A 14,271-nucleotide genomic window follows, 5' to 3' on the forward strand; every position below is an offset into this window, starting at 1 on the left:
TCAACTCAGAAAGAAAACTCTGAACATTCCTGTTTCTAACACATCTTAAGACCAGCCAGCTGAGATGAGGCTAATTCTGCTGTGTGCAGTTTGAACTGGATGTGATGAAAAGGCCCGAAAACTCTTGAGCATCATTCTCCACAGCAGACCGTCTGCTGAGTGTTTGATGGTTCTTTATTTCTGCTTTAGAACACAACCACCGAGAAGCTATCAGCGTTTTCTATTCCTCTCATCTACTTCATCTGTTCTCTCACCGCTGCTCCTTCTCTCTCTTTAACTCTGTCTCTCTTTTCAACAAGCCAGTAGCAGACCTGGATTAAAAAAAAATATATTTCAGATTCATTTCTACTTTATGGAAATGGAGTTACTGACATCCAGTTAGATGACAGCAGGTTATATGAGCCACCTTGAGTCACAACAGTCCCACAACCTGTTATGTGAATAATTATAGTCTACGCGAAGCCGCTGCAGTTTACAGGACTGTGGTTAGCTGACTCTGGCCCAATCTCACACCCAATCTAGAGATCACATCTACGACAAGGGGCACGCTGAAAACAGAAAAAGTCTCTGTGGACTGATCTGAGACGTGAGTGAACAGAATGTGGATTTGACTTTATTCAGTCTGTCCCTGCTCAGGAGCCAACGCTAGCTAACAGCTGTCTGCAGCTGTCAGGCTGATTTCCTGTCGACAGACACACACAGAGCAGATGAATCAGTGAGAAAGACTTTCAGTTCCAGCCCCGTGTGTGCTCACGCTTGATCGTTACAGTGGATGTCTGAGAGTACACGTGTAGCTGCTTTAATTCATCTCGCTCGACTGTTTTGCACATGTAGACCTAAAAAAAAAAAAAAAAAACACAGAGACATGTTTCAGACATTTTTCCCATTTGCCAGCACAAATAAATCCCTGGTTCTGGTTTACAAGAGAGAAATGTGTTTACAGCTTAGCCTACAATGGGCCCTTTACACACTTTTACACTCAGGGTGTTTCCCTGAATTGTGTTTTTCACTTGCTGAATGGGGGAAGAAATGTAAGCTCCCAGGATAAATTCTGAGAAGCGCTTTAAGCAGTGCTGGTATTTATCTGATGTAACTGAATCATCAAGTATCGAATCAAAGCCGTATTTTGTTTTTAATGTCAACCAACATCCAATAACAATGACTGATAAAGAATCTATCAGGTATGTGGCTAGAAATATTGATAAATGGTTAAAATGTCATATGGTCCGGACGCCCCTTCAGCCTTTTTCCATAAGGTCAAAGGTCAAACGGTCCATTGGAGGATCTGCCTGATGAACTAAAGACGTGATGGAGAAGAATACACACAAGTAAACTATAACTGTCCAATAATGACTCTCAACAGATTTTCAAGCATTAACCTTTTAATTAAACTCACTCTGCAGTCAAACTTTTTTCCTGCAAAGCTCCCATGTTTAGTTTTCAATTTCTCCAAACATGGTGAGAAGATGTCCAAGAACATTCACATTAAAAGTGGTCTAAGATGATGTTTTTTCTTCCTTAATACAACTGATAAGGAATAAGGCTGAAAACTGTATGCTAACGGGACAGACTGTGCAGAGGGACACAAACCAACCAAACAGAGAGCTGAGTAGAACATGACATCACATCTGAGCTCCTTATCTTTGATTATAATTAGCTCTAATGGAGTCCTCTGTGAGCCATCATCCAGTCCATTATGCGATGAAGGAGACTCTGGCCTCGGCTTGCCCACACCCCCCACCCCCCCTTATTCATAATTCAATGAGGACGACTTATTAAACCTGCTTGAGCTTGCAGAGGCCGTTATCTCGCCCCCGACCTCAGATGATGCCCATCTTGCCCTAACGGCTGATGCAGAGATGAGTGTGGAAAGAGCGAAGGGGTTGTGAGATGAATTTCCCCAGAGGGCCTAAACCCAGGATCTCTGACATGTCCCCCGACCTGGAATTTTAAGTTCCCATTTGAGGGATTCAGCTCATGTGCTTACTCGAGGAGACTTCAAATGAGGGAGCAGGTCAGGGCTCAGTGTCCTGCTCAAGGACATTTTGACAGGAAGTGTGGATGTTGATGGATACACACACACACACTGGCTGCTGGAGGAATCTCATCTGCCATCTCATTGTGAGATGGGGTTGTATAACCACAACCCTCAAACATTTGAAATATTCAGGACTCTCATTTTGTTCCAGAAGAGCCGATACTGTGTATAAACGCTGACAATTTAATCTGCAACTATTTCAATAACCAGTTGTCTGAACAAGATATTTTGGGCAGTGGAGTTTTACTGATTAGGGGCTACACTGTATGATTCCACAGATGCAGGTTGTTGAATGAGTCCTTGCATTAAAACTTCTCCATTCATGGGAAGTTAGCAACCTGCTAATTACCTCATAAAACCCACTGTGGAGTGTCCAGTGGCCAAATGGTTAAGGATCATACCACATAACCACAACTTTAAAGTAAGACTGAGAACGTGGACGTCATCTTCATCTGTAGCTAGCTAGTTGCCTTGCTGCATCCACAAAAAAACAGTCATGAGATCTGAAGGTGACACTACAACAATGTTCAGTAAGTGTCAAACTGGAAAGAGTTCATCCTCAGAGAGGCATGAACGGGCCAGAGGGAAGGGTGCCTGGACCACCTTGTTTAGCCTGCAGGTACCACGATGCAAATGCAGAAAAACAAAAGTGGATGGAGGAATGGAGAACAAGTGGAAATTGCAGCACTGACGTAAAGGCGGGTGGGGAGTAGAAGGAAACTATCTTCTGAGGACCCTGAAGAATATCCACACCAAAGTTCAAGATATATATCTCTCTGCTGTTTGATGAACTGAGGGACAGACGGTGTCCTCTGTGATTGCTGGGCTGGTGAGATGAGGGACAGATAATTGACCTCACCATCCCTCTGCTGGTTAGCGACCATGCAGCGACGGCAGAATGATGACTTCCTGTCATTTTTTTTTTTTTACACTGATGTATTCTCCTATGCTGCAGACTGGGCCATAACCCAAAGGAAGCTTGTGAGAATACTAAAAATAGACTGTTAATTATTCGTGAGAACACTGCATCAGCGGTTAACAGCTATGGTAAATTGCCTTACCAAAGCCCTGCAAAGTAGAATAGGCTGAATAAAAACACTGCAGGCTAGAGGGGGGGAGACGACTAAAAACAGGGTGAAAACGCGTTAGATACGGTGTGAATCTGATAAAGAAAAGCCTCATTCTGAAATAAAGGACAGCAGATAATTAAATGTCCTGGCTGGCAAAATGACAGCAAGTCCTTAAGTGACTCCTTGAACTTTTTTTTTTTTTTTTTTTTTTTAATGGTACATAAACAGCATTTGTGAAACGAAGCTCTCCCTTTATCAAGAGGAGTCAGCTTCTTGGACTTGAGCAGGGTCATCCATCACTTTCTTGACTTCTCTGTCATTTCTTATTTTTCACTCTTCATCTCCTGCTCTTGTCTCTTCCTATTATTTGCTGTGTCCATCTCCTCCTCCTCCTCCTCCCCTCTTCATTTACCAGAAGAGCATCCGTCACCTCTTCTTCCTTGCCTGTCTTGAGTCGTCTGTCCTGGTGTTTCTATTTTAATCGCACGGCCTCTTGCTACCCCCCCCCCCCCCACCTCGTTTCTTTCCGTCTCTCTCCCTCAATTTCTCACTGCAATCACTGCTCCACTGCTCAGTTCATGGTGCACACATCTGGGCCCGGTTATAAAACAGAAAAAGGGCCTTGAGGCTGCGTTGTGTTTATTCAGTCTTCCTGTGCGTGTCCTTCACCTTGATCGCATCCCCAAAAGCCCTGTGGTGTTCACCGACACAGAAAAGACAACGCTGGATTGCCTGAATATTCCCCATAGGTTCACCACAGGGGTATGTGTGTGTGTGTGTGTGAGGTGTGTTCTTGCCCATGTGTAAAGCAAACAAACAGGCATACAAGTGACCCCCCCCAGGACACAGGTGTTGGATGGCTGCCTCCATCTGTTCCTCTGCATGCATAAAAATTTCCTCCTCAGATGATCCAGATAATGGGCTCATGATTCATTTTGTGCAAAGTACAAGTCAGCCAGAGCTGTCCGGGCTGAGTAAGAGAACACAACGAATCAATGTCTGAAATGCTATCGGCCTGCTAACCTGAACGAGCTTCAGAGCAGACGAACGGAGCAATTGAAACTAGCCTAAAGTGACGACACTGGATCTGAAGTTGAGCATCCGTCTGCATCATCAACATTCCTAGTATCTTTGCATCCTATGTACATTTAACACAGAGGTTTTCAAAGAGTGAGGTGAGCCTCCCCAGGGGAGCGTGGGCGGTCCTGCGTGAGACGAAAGAGACGGGTGCATGCAGGTGCTCTGAAAACGAGTGGAAATGAGCATCCCTTGCTGCGGTTTGGCCCTCGCTGACTTGGCCCTGCTTATCACCACAGTCAGCAGTAGGAGCTACGGCGGTGGCTGTGATGCGACTGCTGGTGAAGACGATTGCAGCGCTTGAAGTAGCAAAAATGAAGAGACTCCCCAGGTGCGTTCAAACGGAAAGCGGAGAGAGAGGTTTCGCCTCACGTCACCTTACGAATTTGACCGTGTATGTTCCTCTGTGTTTGTTTCTGAGTCAGACTGAGCCTGATTCAGTTATCTCCTTTCAGTCTCTCTCCTTTTCTCTCTTGTCTCTGTACGTTTATGACGTCCGTTACCAAAATCCCTGAGATAAGCACAAAATGTTTTGTTTAAGAACTCCCATGAATGCATCTCTAAGAGTTTGCATCTAATCATGTCCTTTCATTGGCTACAAAGGCAGGAAAGACTTATACCACTGTGTAAATCTTTGACAGTATGATGTTAGTTAGGAGGAGACAGTCTCTGGGGGAAAGAGACTTCATCTTATTCTGTTTTCATTTGTCTTCATTTTGATGTAATGACACCTGATTCAAAACAAACTCCTTGTAACCATGTATACATGAACAAAGCCTAATTTAGAAACAACTAAATCACTACTTTAGCCCTTCTTAAAAAGAATATTCCACCATCTTTTAGTATCAGATATAGAAGTATAACTTCTCCCCACAATGCTAGCATTTAGCACAACAACAATAGAGGACTAAGGTCTGGTTTTACCTCTTCTTCTTTGGATTTGGCAAACTAAATGCTTATAAGTGGCGATCACAAAGTTGTAGTTGGTTTTATTGGTTACGATAATCCTGCCCCCCCCCCCCCCCCCCCTCCCCCCAGACCCTGACATGAGCGGTTCTTGGATCTAGACCAGCAAAGAATTGGAGCCGATTTTGGCTGTCGAAACACGAAAGAGTGGTTTGAGATTAGGCACGGGCCCCTGAACTGGCTATTGAACTACCTTAGTGGAAAAGGGGTATGTGTCCTCAGGCTACCCTGGTGTCTCTGTTTTCTATTCCTAATTGTGGCCTTATCAATAATTTTCAATTATATTTAGTCAGAAACTATTTTACTCTTTCTGTATCTGCTGATACTTTTAATTATGAAAAGCCTTGATGGATTTTTGGAGTTGAACAACTGGTAAATGTCACTGTGACCTGAATTAACCTTTAATCTTTATTCCTCCACAAAGTGAGGTTAGAGTGTCTGGCCTCTACTACACCTACACACAGCGGCTGAGGGTTAATGTTTGCTCTGAGAGAGATGCACTCGGTGGAGGAAAACAGTCGTGTCTGCCGTGTGAGTCAGCGTCCTTCACATGACAGGTTAATGAACGTGGTGTGGAGAAACTGACGACCGTGCAGCCCTGGAAGCTCCAACCCAAAGCACTGAATGTCCTCCCCCATCTGAGCAATAAGGCAACATCTGTCACTCTGGAAAGATCACCTTCCCCTCCTCTGTCTCCAGCCGTTACCGTGCCCCTCAAACGCACACACACATCATTACAAGCTGTTTGTGTGTCTCTCAGAGCAGATGCTCCTGCCAAGCCAAAGCCACAACTGCCCACTCTCGGGAGAAGCATTAGGCCGCCGATATCTTCTTCGACATCTGTATTACCAGAGGAAGGACTGGCAGGCAGCTGCCTCAGAGGCTGTAGAGCTGTTAGGTAATTAGGCCGAGCATCATCAAACAATGAAACCATTGTGTTACCTGACCACACACACCAGGGTTTCCACTCTCACACTCAAGGACTTTCAGCTTCAGTTATCTCGAGAGCAGAGTGTGCTGGTGAAACTCCACCTGGGGCCACGTTACGTCTGTTACCGGACCCGCCAATCATTTTCCATAACACTAAGTTCCCTCAGCACATAGCCTCCTGCTTCCACAGCCAAACCACTCTCACATCTGCTAGCAGCCAGTTAGCATAGCTTGGCATAAAGACTGGAAATGAAAGGAAACAGCTAGCCTGGCTTTATTCACTCCTCCTGAGAAAAATATCTGTCTCTTTAGCCACCAAATGTCCACTATGTCCATCAGCTGATCTCTAACAGTGTCCGTTTACGGTCTAGTGCTGAGCAGGTAGTGGACAATGGCTTTTTAAGAGTCTCAAGACACCAAAACAGATGCTGAGGGTCACATGATCAATGGAAGGTTACACTTATACTCTCTTAACAGCACTATAACAGCACTATAACTCCACCACACACAGTCTCCTCTGTAACAGAACTCATTAGTATCAGTGTAAATGCATGTAGTGTATCCACGTGCATGTCTGTGTGCAGGCCTCAGCCCAGAGGCAGGGCCTGTGTCAGCAGTCCTGTGTTTGTGCTCTGCTTTCTTTCTGCTGTTGCATTCACTGTCCTCTCCGAGCTTGATCTGGGAACATCCTCTGAACCAATACGACCACCACGAACCACAAACCATCGCTGACCGTCCACACTTTCTTCCCACACTGGCAGTCTGCTGCTGTTTGCTTCACTCAGGGGTTTTCTCCAAACAGTCTGTCAGTTCTCATTCAGCCTGTCCTTCTGGTTGAATAAAGGCGGCAGGGTTGCGGAGATTTGGTCTCAGACCTCCTTGTTGCTGCTAAAGCTGCCCGCGAGCAACACACTGGATCCCGACTGGTCGCATGGCTGCTCTTCTTTAGCTCAGTCTGACCTCTGACCTCTCTGTCATGGCAGGAGAGCCAAAACAGTGACTCAGTGACCTTTGAATTAATTGAATTAACTTTGCAAATTTTTGCACATTCTAGCTTACGAAGCCAAATAAGCATCTTTCGACAACACTAAGGGTCTGCAGCCATGCTATCAGCAGATCTGTGAGGCTCCACTCAGGCACAGCTGGCACAGCTGTACTTTGAGGCCAATGAAAAGATCAGCATGCTAATATGCTCACAGCGATAGTGCTAGCATGCTGATGGTTGTACATATTGTACAAAGTTTAGCAGGTTTGTATGCTAACACTGCTAAAGCACTAAACACAAAGTACAACAGGCGCGGATGGGAATGTCATTAGTTTTGCAGGTTGCTTGCTCATAGACTAAAGTAGTGGATGAACTTAACCTGACCTGATGATGGCGCTACTTAAAAAGTCTTTTACAGCATATCCTCTGGGGACCAGGGCGGGTGTCAGCAATTTCGATTCACAAACTCCAAAATCGATTTCGCTTTTATTAACACGTTTCCTGGTTAGAAATCTTTTTCCTCGGCCACGGCAAAACAACTAAAACTCTTTGAGCGAGAATAATAACACACCTTCCCCACTTACACATGCGTAATTGTGATGAGTATTTTAAACTGAAAGTCTGCTCACTACTTCATCCGCACTGTTTGTGTTGACAGGACAGCCTCATCTCTGCAGACAGCTGTTAAGCTAGCAGCAGGGTCAGACTGAATCCAGTAGAATCCACACTCACTCCACGTCCTCGTGTCTCATAGCCAGAGACAAAATCTCTTCAGCAAACGCAAACAGAGATCAGATCAGTCCACAGAAAGTAACCACCCAAAATCAAAATTACTGGATCCTACATAATAATCCATAATGCAACCTGATAGCATGTTTCTTAGCTCCTCCCAAACAGTCACATCTTTCAAACTCAATATCGCTATTTTGTAACACAGACTTTCTGTTAACAAGACTAGGTCAAAACCTGGTATACATCTGGACCATGCATTTTTAATGAGTGAAACTGAGGACATATATGAAAACTGAACCACTGTAAACAACTTAAATTCATTGGAAAGCAGCTAAAACCTTGTTTGAAAGATGTTGATAGTGTTAATAGATAATGTTCACATGCTCATTAGCATATTCACAACATCACAGCTTTTCTGTTTCTGTAGTCAGATGATAGAATAACAATGAAACAGTGACTGAAACGTGTCCCGTTAGGATCCATGTTTTACCTGCAGTCACTTCAAGCCATTTCCAAGCTGCTGCTTCTGCTACTGTTAAAATCCTGATTTTATAACATTGTCTGACAAGATCACCACACACACACACACACACAGGGGCAGCCATGGCGCAGAAAGTTAAGCGTGCAGCTTTGGACCACCCAGAGACCGGAGGGTTGCAGGTTCGATTCCTCGACCAAGCACAATGGATATGGGTGGTGGTGACCATGGCCGTGGTGTCCCTGAGCAAGGCACCGATCTACCCCAGCTCCCCGGGCTCCTTCTAGGGTGCCCGGGGTTCCTTCTAGGCTCCTTCTAGGGAAGGCCCCTGCCACAGCGTCTCTAGTGGGAGACGAATAAAGGATTAAAACTTAATTTACAGGGCTCCATGCTTAATTTGTCCCCTCCCCAAGGAAAAAGTCATGTGCTTCTTAGTTCAAAAATTTAGGAGCATGTAAAGAACTTCTGCAGCGCAATAAAAACGGATCTCAATAAAGGAGACATAAAGAGACATTTACAAACAAAATCATGTATCTAAATACAAAAAGGGTAACTTGTTTTTAATGGTATCTGCAAACAGTACTTATCAGTGATGTCCAGATCAAGTCTGAGGTTTGAGTCCTTTAAGACTGGGTATCTGCTGATTCTTTAGAGTGCTGATCCAAATACTGAGAGGTCAGAGTTCGAAATTATATTGTATAGGAGCTTTTAAATTATTGATATGATATGAATGAAAGAGGGCTGACCTGACAGTAAAGAAATGCTGCAGTCCAGGCAAAATATTGTACATTGTGCTACAAGTTGTATAATGTTTTCACAAGTTCACCCTCCTCAGGATGACTGCATTGATTTTCATTATGTAAAAATGAGTGGAGAGAGGCATCAATGTGTAACATTTCCATACGCAAGCTAACGCTTGAACTTAATGGTATCGCCAGGTGTGATGTGACTGGAATTATTTAATTTAATTTAATTTAATTTAATTATCAGGCCACTCGTTTATTTTCTCACCCACAGCATGAGTGCACATTTAAAGGGTACGTACGTTTAATTATTCAACTTTAATTATTAAAAGCTCCAGAATATACTTCAGCTGAAAAACAGTAACAGTAACGTTTATGTCACCCAGACCCACTGAACAGCCTGGCAGGAGTTCAGAGACATTCCCTTCGAAAGGTTCTGCATGTCTGATTCAGGACAATAACGATGGACACCAAGGCCGCGTCTCCTGTTATTCATTTTCACTCATTATTTCTCAGCAAAAATACAGCTGAACTACTGAATGAACAACCTTTATTGTCCTCTCTGATATGTAAACCTACCTGAGACTTTTGTGTGTGGCATTACACTGTAAAATGATATCTTCCATTGAGTGATAAAATTAAAAGAAAAAAAGAGAGAGCTGAATCTTGGAGCTAAAGACTTTTTTTTTTTTTTGGCTCGCACAGAATCCAATTTTTGCATCAGTAAGGCCCAGTTTGGACACTTTCCCTACATTCAGGAACACTGTGTGGGCTGTCCTCTCTTTCTCATGCAATCACTGCAACATAATATCATTTTTAACACAATCCCACCCTGTTCTGGATACTGGCCTGGTTCCTCCGACACAATCCGGCGCCAAACTGAGCGCAGCAGACCCGCCCTAAAACAGTCTGTGTTTTCCCGTCCTCAACACTGAGGTGTGCGGTCAAACCAGAGTCAAACCACGCAAAAGGGGTAAAGGGGCCCCTGCTGGCCCCTTATGTTGGCGCACCGTGCCATAATGTCTATAAACCTCCCATAAAGGTACCATGCAGTGCACCGTCGCGGCCCCAAAAACCCCCTAAATGGGGCACCTGATGGTGTGCGTGTCTCTGGAAGACAGATGTTGCCAACACAGTGTTTCCCCAGGCTCTACTTGGGCAGCCCATCAACTTAGGCAAATCTTCCGCCTTATATCACTCCTTTAAAACGAAATCAATACCGGATGTAGCTCATACACCTGTCTGAGCTACATGTGCTGCAATTACTAAGCAGGGACTAGAGGCTTCTGTGCCTAGATAGCACCTAATGATAGCCTGCATGCAAGGTGTTTAGGAAACATCTATAAATTGTAGCATCTACCCATAGTCTGCATGTGAGGCATTCAGAGGACATCTATAATCTCCCCCTCTGCACCACCCACTACCACAAATTAATTCTAAACTTGGAGGGGGAAGGAGGGGGGGGGGGGGGGGGTGTTTCAGGGTCTAGGGTTACCACAGCCTCAACCACTGTTTCTTTTAACATCACCTCCTTACATCCTAACCGCCGTTGCCATACACCTCTACAACTCCACTGCCATGAAACTGAAAGTCCTGAAAAATAAAAGCTGAGCAACAAGTTTCACATCCAGCTTTTTCTCTTGGTGCAGTTTTTTATTTCTTTTTCTGGCTCTTTGTCATTTCAACTCCTTTAATCCTTAAAACCTGAATTCGCAACAAACCAGTGTTCTGGGGCAGGAAAGGAGGGATGTGCTGGGACAAGTTCAGCGTGCAGTTGGCCAGCCGAGCTACTCTCCCTGCTCTAACTCATAATATAAATATTTATTATGAGAACAGACACTTTGAACAGGCACAGAGTGGAAAGCAAGCACGGAGGAATCACTGTAACTGCTTTCATACTCTAACAGGGACTTTCAGCGCGTCTGTGGCGAGTTTAAAGCCACCACAGCACATTCGTATCCCCTGTGAAGACGATGTCATGGTCCAGTGAGGTCTAATGCTAAGAAACATTTAGCTTGATTCAGTTTGAAGTTGACCGTGAGGCTGCAACAGCTGTATGACGTCAGCCTTAATTGCGTGTTTATTTAGCTTTCACGCGATGGTTAGCGACTGGATTCGCACCTGGGTTTGTGCTAATAGTGCGGTTAAAATTAGCATAAGGTGTTTGCTTTGGAGGCTCCAGGTGAGGTGTAAAAAAAAAAAAAGAAAAAAAAAAGCGAGAGTTGAGAAAGCAGGGAGAACTTACTTGAAGGTGAGGATGCACAGCGGTCTGTAGGACTTGTGGCTCGTATTGTCCGCCATCCTTTTGCCCCAGAAGTCGTTGCTGAAGATGTTTCTGAGGCTGGAGCTCGGTCGGACGTCCGGGTTGTTGACGATAGCCCACACATCGTCGTGCACCAACTCCCCGCGGAGAGAGTTGCTGTAGCACAGGGCGCACAGGGCGGCCAGCACGGCGTAGCGACCCGCTGCCCAGAGCGCCTCCGGCCGGACGGTTACCCGCGGCTGCTGACTGGCTTTCTTCTCCCGTCCCGGTGCTGTCATGTCGGGCCTGGCTTCTCCCGCGGCTCCGCTGGGCTGAAGGTGAAGCTGGGAACACTGGTGGATACGTCCATTCCGCCTGGCAGGTAGCGGCTGTGTGTGCTGTGGACTGCGGGGACGGTGTGGATGTGTTGTGCTGCCTTCAGGTACAATCGGGGACCGTCGGACTTAAAGAAAAACTTCGAAAAGCACCGGTGTCTTAGGCTGTGTTCTACTTGTCATTGTATCATCTCTCTATGCAAATGTAAAATAGTCTTTTTCTTGTATATTTATTTTCAGTTAGGCTTCTTAATAAATTGTATGCTATTTGTTATTTAACACAGCTAATTTTTTTAAGAAACAGGTTTAATGAGCGCGACAGTTCCTTAATTACCTTGAAAACAGTCAATTAACAAGAACAAAAAATCGAATCTTCTGTCCACTTCGTTTTTTCAAGCTTTCAACCACACTTCATGGTCTTCTTCAGCTAATGGAAAAGCCAGTGGTTTTCCTTTTGTTTTTGTTTTTGTTTTTAAATAAAACTGGATGGATTATGACTATGTAACAATTACCATAGAACAGTAGCTAGAAAAAAATAAAAAATAAAAGACGTGAATCCAAATACAAATATGTTTTGGTTTTTTTTTGTTTCTTTTTTCTGTGGGTGTCATCCAATAGACACAAAGTTGTCTACAGTGTTTGCTAATAGCAATGACATAGTGATATTAGAAAAAGGCTCCTTAGCGTTTATGTAGTCTGTAGCTGTCTATAATATTAGAATTATTAATTCTGAATATTGGAGAAAAGACATGGATGAGTTTAAGCCATTGGTTAAGGGATACACGAGTTTATGTGGAGGACCTGAACGCGGCATCAGCACCGAGAACCCCGCCTTTGGACGCATGCGCAGGAGGGCACCCATCAGAAAGCAGCAGCAGCAGAGCATCGGTGCAGCCTGGTGCAGCCTGGTGCATCCCGGCTGGAACAGAACTTGTCCTTCTCCTCCGCGCGCAGAGCCATGATTAACGGACGATTCCAGCAGGCGGAGCATGCGCAAGTGATAGTGACACCTAAAGATAGGGTAAGCAGTGAGCGTAAGAACACATCTCGTCGTTATCCAATTATTTCAGTTTCAGAAGCTGAACAGTTGAACACAACATATATAAGGTGAACATATCTTAAGTGTTTTGGGTTTTTTTTGGGGAATACATCCGTTTTTATAGGGTCATTTCTTAGTATGAGTTAGTCAGAACTCAGTACTAGTACTACTACTACTACTACTACCACTGCTACTACTTATTTCGATGAATGGATCCTAAATCCAAATTAAAATGAACAATCGTGTTTTTAAAGTGATTAGAAAAAAGGCTAGATCCTTAAATACTAACTCTTATCTGTAGTGACACAAAACATTAACATTTTTTTTTTGTTACTGCGCTGAGAGAAATAAAAAATATATATTTTAAATTAACAGATGTCTTGGTTCCCCACCAAACAATCTACTTAAAAAAAGATTCAATAAGGAGATTAGAAAGACTCTTCACCATCTCTAATCTGTGTTTAAATCAGTGTATCACTCTCCTTGATTCCCATTACATTTGTCTCCCCGGAACTCTGATCATCCTATGAGGTTCACAGAGCAAAAGAGAGCAGGCTTTGAGAGAGAGAGAGAGAGCGAAAGATCCAGAGAATGTGTGTGAGAGAGAGGGCCCTGAGGGCAGACAGCAAGAGAGTCAGGCAACAACACACTGAACATCTGGTGTGCGCCCTCCCCCCCATCTCACCATGGCCTAACTGACTCTTTGCCATTCCTGTTGCGTGGTGGCCAGCTGGTCGACGAGAGCGCTCGGGCCTCCTGCTCTGAAACCGAGCTCATTGCGGTGTGAGGGGCTCCGGCTCCCTGGGAGCAGCTGCTCACGCACACCTGAAACCAAGCCGACCTTCTCTCATACAGCAAACTGAAAGATGAAAGTGAGGTCAGTCTGCCTCCCAGAGCCAAACTGGTAGATGGATCCAAAGGAGAGGAGTCTGACACCGGAAGGCTCTGCCTCCCATTGAACATTTGAACGCATTCAGGGAGCACTGGGTTCAAGTGGGCTACATTATACTATGACAACATGTCATAGACCACTACAGTACACTGAAGAGCACTGTAAGACACAAAATCATATTTCAACATGCTGTAGACCACTAAAGCACATTCCAGTACATTTCAGACCACAACAGTGCACTACAACATGCTATAGTGCTGTAATGTACTGCAGTGAATTAGAATTCTCTCTAGAGCTCTGCAGTGCTCTGAAGTGAAGTAGAGTGTACTCTAGTGATCTGTAGTGCAGTTGTGCTGTTACAAGCGCATACTGCCGGGGCATTTCCCATGATGCACTGAACTCCTCTCTTCTCTTTTTCTCCATTTGTATTCATTCATATCCCACTTATGTATGTTTCTGTCTTGTTGTCTTTCCCACAGTGTTGAGCTTTCTCCTCTCTCTCTCTCTCTCTCTCTCTCTCTCTCTCTCTCTCTCTCTCTCTCTCTCTCTCTCTCTCTCTCTCTCTCTCTCTCTCCTCCCAGTCTCCTTTAGCATTAATTGTTCAGCTTCACTACAGTAGTGATTTTGAAATTTTGCATTATGATTTTGGAAGTCCCACTGCCATTTCTTTCAACTTCACAACCTAGGATGCTGAGTAAACAACGTAGATATTTTATAAAGACAAATATGTCTAGAGTCTGAACG

The 14,271-nt window shown here is 44.5% G+C and overlaps 1 protein-coding gene across 1 annotated transcript in view; it reads right to left on the reverse strand.

The window, feature by feature from the left end:
* Positions 1-11,638, reverse strand: part of tmtc1 (transmembrane O-mannosyltransferase targeting cadherins 1) — an 86,686-nt gene extending 75,048 nt beyond the window's left edge. The window contains exon 1 of the mRNA XM_041029916.1: positions 11,265-11,638. Coding sequence (XP_040885850.1) covers positions 11,265-11,560 — 296 coding nt within the window. The 5' untranslated portion in view covers positions 11,561-11,638. The remainder of the gene's footprint in view (positions 1-11,264) is intronic.
* Positions 11,639-14,271: the final 2,633 nt, after the last annotated feature.

The sequence above is a fragment of the Toxotes jaculatrix genome, chromosome 22 (assembly GCF_017976425.1).
Source record: "Toxotes jaculatrix isolate fToxJac2 chromosome 22, fToxJac2.pri, whole genome shotgun sequence".
Classification (NCBI taxonomy): Eukaryota; Metazoa; Chordata; class Actinopteri; family Toxotidae; genus Toxotes; species Toxotes jaculatrix.